The 6,000-nt window shown below is 38.1% G+C and overlaps 1 protein-coding gene across 1 annotated transcript in view; it reads right to left on the bottom strand.

The window, feature by feature from the left end:
- Positions 1-4,879: 4,879 nt before the first annotated feature.
- Positions 4,880-6,000, bottom strand: part of agmo (alkylglycerol monooxygenase) — a 46,008-nt gene continuing 44,887 nt past the window's right edge. Inside the window, exon 13 of the mRNA XM_051407647.1 lies at positions 4,880-5,466. Within this exon, the coding sequence (XP_051263607.1) occupies positions 5,386-5,466 (81 nt within the window). The 3' untranslated portion in view covers positions 4,880-5,385. The remainder of the gene's footprint in view (positions 5,467-6,000) is intronic.

Below are 6,000 nucleotides of genomic sequence, written 5' to 3'. Positions count from 1 at the left end.
AGTTGTTTTGACATTCAACCTTTCCCACCCAAACGTCGGGTGCTCTTCTTCATCTACTACTCTTTACTGCCGCATTGCTACCTTTAACCACACGTTACCACCAACAACTGCTGACGTCCTGTAGATGTGTATCATGTCAGCCCTGAGCCCTGATGTAGGAGTTCGGTCCTCAGTCTGACTTTAGGTCTGTGAGTATAAATGTAGCCCCCCTCATTCGTTTGAATGAGGCCAGTCCATGGTGGCAGTGGAGGTCCTTGCATTGGCATCACCGCCAAAAAGGTAGAACCTGGATTAACCATTGCTGGACTCAAATATGACGACATCCAGCAAGGCACTGATCAAACACATGCAAGCCCACAATCCAGGTAGATTACTTTGTAATGTGAATGCCATATTTGTACTCTACTATGCAGCAATTGTTGTGACTAAGAATGAAATAGTTGCCCCTGTGATAAATTTCCAGAGCAAAATCCTGTCATGTCTGGAGGGGATCTTTAAATGTTATTTTTTTATCTGTCAGTATTAAACCATTTGTATCCCTATGGATCAATATATAACTGTTTGAAAATGACGCTGTAGTCCCTCAAACTCGTCCAACCCTGTTTTTCAGGTCATGAAGATGCTTCCAAATGATGTAGCTGCACTGATACCAGGTGTACTAATGAGTGAAACACAGTCATTTACTCCAGGTATTGTGGCAGTCGCCAGAACATCAAAGGTGATGTTCGTGGAGTTGTCTGGTGCATTCAGGCGTTCGCAGGTTTTCCTGACCACTGCTGATGTGATTATTCCTCGACCCAGTGAGCAGAACACATTCTTACGCTAACACAAGGGCTGTGATGATATCGAACTGGCATGCGATTATCTTTATTCACATCTCATGGGGAGCAGCAGAGGAGCTGCATTCCTCTGCCTTTCTCTGATGTGTGAAGGAAAACAGGAGAGGAATACTTCAATTAATTCATGTTTCCATTATCTTCTTGACAGTGAATTCCATTTCTTCATTTTTGAGTGATTTGTGTTTTTTATTGTTGGACAATGTGAGTGTCCTGTGTATATTTGTGTTGATAACACTATTGTGTTACATTATTGATCACATATTTTTCTTATTGACAACAATTAAATATTATCTGTATATCCAAAGCCTGATATCTTACTCCTCTGTGCTATAGAGCTCAAGTATTGTCTGTTAACAAGACTAAGAGTCTACAGCCATGCTAGCTGCCCTGCAGCGTTGGGCTAGTTACTCAAAAATATTATTACTTTATTACTCTCTGCCAACAGTAATTAGTTACACTACTATTACTTTGCTGCGACTCCCGACAAATTGGTAATTAGTTCTTTTCTCTCCAACATTAGACTTATGATGATTAAAATCCAGTTTTGTTTGTTTGTTAAAATCCAACTAATAAGTATTTTCAGCTTCTGAATATAAGCGTTTCCATCTTCCACGCCAGTTTCCTCCACGATAACAAAACTGTATCCAAAGATGTGATTGGATTGTTGTATTTCAAATCAGTAGAGGTGTGATAACAAAAGTAAGGTTGTAACTAATTATTTGTAATATTATTATTAGTTACACTACTGGTTACTGGGGAAAGTAATATCATTACTGTAATATTAATACTGTAATGCATTACTGCCTAACACTGCTGCTCTGTGATATACTGAATGCTAACACTAGCACGGTAACATACTCTCAAGTGACCACTGGCCAATATAGGAAGCAAGGCTGAGCGGTGATGCCCGATCTAGTTCTATTATACATCTATGTCCGTTCCAGACAGCATTCCTTGGTTGGAGCAATCAGCCACGGGAGTGGGAGACTCGGCTGGTGACACTGATGGACGATTTGGGGATGACAGGCCAATTGATACGGAGGAATCCATAGAGAGGCAGACCAATCCTAGGAACAACACTGCAAGGCTCTATCAAGATGTGAGAGGTCTGGACCACAGAATGGACCTCATAACAATACATTACCCAGGCTAACGGCAATGACCGTAACACACACACACACACACACACACACACACACACACACACTGTATAGGCTAACCCATCTCACACACACACACCATCCTGTTGCTGTTTGCTATAAACTACAGTGAGCAGCCTTTAAAAGAAATAAAGGCCCTATATATTCAAAGCCTGATTTTAAAGATTTACATATTCAGTTGGAACAAATGTCGGATGAGTGTCACAGACAGGTCAGTGAAAGTATTGAGAGACAGAATAATTAAGACAATAGAACGCATACTTACAGTTTTATCCTTATAGTATCACATATGTTATTAGAGAAAATGTGGAAATAAAATGTACTATTTTCAGTTTGAACACATTTTCCGAGCTTCATAACTTTAAAAACCAGAAAGTCATCAAGATACATTTGTGTACAGGCAGACTAATTATTAATAAAAATAATGGCAAACTTAATCAATTTTATTGATCACACAAATGACCCAGAGGCTATTAGAAAGCATCCATGGCGCCGCCAAGGATGAAATGACTGTTGGTTTGTTTTTGGTCCCTTTTACATTAGAGCGAGATCTAATTCTCATTGACGATCTCATTGATCGACTTTCTTGAGCGACATTTTCTCGTTCCATTAAGCGAGACCCCCGGGCAGGATTCCCTCACTGCCTATTACAAGGATTTCATGTAAAGGTGAAGGCCACATCCTTCTACAGCGGGATCAATGTATAAGCTCCTCATTGTTGTTGGATCGCTTCAATAACCCAACAGATCGTTAAAGAAGCAAAGAATGTGAGCACAGCAGCAGTATTTAGAAACAACACAATAATAGGTCAGGATTAATATTGTTATACATAACGGACTGTAGATAATGATATTAAAAAATCAAGGAGGTAATATAGTTAGTCGACTGCACATAATATAATGAGACTTAAAGGACCTGTGTGTGGGATTTAGTGACATCTAGTGGTGAAGTTGCAGATTGCAACTAACTGAACACTGCTGGCATTTGTATTTGCAGTCCTTGGAATGAGAACGGGCTGTGAAGTGTTTATGAGAAACTTACTAAAATGCGTAAGGCCCTACCTTTAGTCAGTGTTTCATTTGTCCCTTCTGGGCCACCGCAGAAACCTGGTGGTTCAACGTGTCCACGTAAGGCGACCCGCGGCGTCTGTAGACAAAACCGCTCATTCTAAGGTTACAAAAACACAACGATTCCTATATACAGGTGATTATACAGTGAAATACATGAAAACATACCTATGAATATTATATTATAGGTATCTTCTTATTGAAGTCCTTTAATACAGAGTTCCCTCGTTACTGTACCTCCATTGCAGCTCAGCACAGACACACCGGAGGAATTTCATATTGAACAGCATCGCTGGCTAAATTCAGAAAAACATGCTGTTTTTTGGTTAACTTGGGAGTTTCTCTAAAACACACACACACACACACACACACACACACAAGGTGGATTTAACAAAATAATTTAAACCAACAAAAATTGTTTAGAGTATAAAATGTGTCCTTTGTGACCCCCTCATGAGCATGTTGCAATATCTGGCCATTCATTATTCAATTCATTTATTTGTATAGCGCCAATTCATAACAGAAGTTATCTCAGGACACTTTTCAAATAGAGCAGGTCTAGACCGAACTCTTTAACATTAATTACAGAGACCCAACAGTACCACCATGCAAGCACTTGGCGACAAGGGGAAGGGAAAATGCATGTCAAAAGGCAGAAACCTAGGACAGTTCCGGCTCTGGGGGGTTTTCCCAAATCATTAACAGTCACTGATTGAGACATTGAGAGTAGCAGCACATTAAAGTGACTCAATTCACCTGCAGGTTTTAGTAGATTTTCAGTGTCCCATGATGGTCTGACTCTGATGATGTGTAATGCTTTCATGATAAACTTCTCCTCCTGTTATATCCTGTATGAGCATCTGGTATTTCCTTACCTTTAAGATATTTTAATAGTACACATTAGCTGCATCTGTTAGGTAACACATTAGATGTGTGGTATTTTAGTGAACCCACCGTGAGCGCTCTGCACATATAGAGTAATGCCATCTGTAGACTTGTTAATATGACACATCATGCATATTCACACAGCCGCTTCGACTCCTTCGGTTTTTCACGAAATCATCAGCATTTACATAATCTGCATATTGTGATGTTTTCATAATGATTACTACACAATTTCACACTCATATGCATATTTTTGGATGCATATGTGAACACAAAAACTGAATGTGTCATGTAATTTAGCAACAATGTGATAAAACATGTACATAATTGGTCATATTTACACAAATCTTCCTCTGCATGTTTACTGTATATCAACTCACAATTGTTTCTTATGTATTTAGGCCTTATTTTGTAAGACAGAAGTCAGTCATAGGCAATATTTAAGAACTGACATTTCTAGTCTGTATGTGTTTATTAAAATATGTATAAATTAAATAGTTTTTTTTTAGATTTAGCCAAAATCTTATATTATATTGTTATATTAAAATAAATCATAATGTTTTTAACATCAAACTGATTTTCTAAATGTTCTTGCAGTTGTTTCCATTGATGTGAGACCCGTTTGTTTTTGCTCAACCTCCGTGCTTCAATATAAGTCTTAATGTCTCTCAAATACATGGATGAACAGGTTTTGCTGAACACAGGTGCCACTTGTAAACAAGGCGTTAATTTAAAAAAGGAGACTTCTGGCGATAACAGCACCATCTGCTGTGGACTGTTTGTCACTCCCACACAAGATCTGGAGCTTGGGAATCTGTCGAAATCTGTCGTTTCAACACAACGCACAACCTCCAGGGTTTCATTTTGTTTTAACATTCTGTCGGGCCTAAATGCATTTATAGGGAAATCAAAAATGGAGACATGTAGAGCAAGATTACACATGTTTTATTGAAAAGAGAAATCGAATATACTGTACAGTGTGAGTGTGAAGGTAAAATTAACAGTATCAGCAGCATTTGTTTCATAAGAGGTATATGTTGCATAGTAAAGGCAAAAGAAATAAAATGTTTACACAGTGGCTCAGGCAAAATATAAGAATATGAACTGATTCGTACTTCAATTAGCACCTCTGTTATAACAGTGTTACTTTAAAATGACACTGAAATCTATCAAAAATCATTGAATAGAAAGCACCTTCAGCATCATATGGCTAATTTACATGATAAAGCTTCAGTTATAAACAGACCATAACCAGTTATACATACAAAGTAAAACGTGAATCAAGCAGAAGCTGAAACAACTGTTAGGCAAGCTAATGGATGTCACATATAAAAGGTTGAATGAATACAGTGTTATTAAAATGTGCTACAAGGAATTAAGTCAATAATTATGACTTCAGCAGAAATAATTCAGTCCGTTTCGTCTCGTGTCGACTCAGACTGCCTTCTTCTTGATGTTCAGCAGCTGAGAGAAGCTCTGCAGGGCCCAGTACAGCAGAGAGAGGGAGACAAAGGCCTGGACAACACAGACAGAAGGGGGTTAGGATCAGAGGCCTTATGTCATTCTACTCCCTTGAAAAACGACAACCGTGACACCTTGTAGAAACTAAGAAGATATACTGATTTAGCTGAGGTGATGATCTAAAGTGTTATTTAAGCATTGAAAACTGGCGACGGCAGCTCAAGGTTGAAAATCTGCTAAGAAGATATTGGCGTGTGAAAGTGTTAACGAGCTGACAGTTTGAGTTTGAAGGTAGGCAATAAATGCTGTGCTGACTTACTGAATTACCAATGTTTTTTTTATTAAAATGTAGTTTATTCCAGTTTTATTCTCAATAAACTGATTAATAGTTTGGTCTATTTTATATCAGAAAATAGTAAAATAGTAAATAAAATAAATAAAGCCCATTACAGAACAAGTAGATGTATTTAAATAGCTTCCTTTGTCCGACTAACAGCCCTAAACTCAAAGATTTTCAGTTAATGGCAATAGAAGACTACGAGAGCCAGGAAATATTAATATTTAAGCCTGAACCAGTCAGATTTTGCA

Source organism: Dicentrarchus labrax, unplaced genomic scaffold (genome assembly GCF_905237075.1).
Source record: "Dicentrarchus labrax unplaced genomic scaffold, dlabrax2021, whole genome shotgun sequence".
Classification (NCBI taxonomy): Eukaryota; Metazoa; Chordata; class Actinopteri; family Moronidae; genus Dicentrarchus; species Dicentrarchus labrax.
This window is presented reverse-complemented; position numbering and strand designations above follow the sequence as displayed.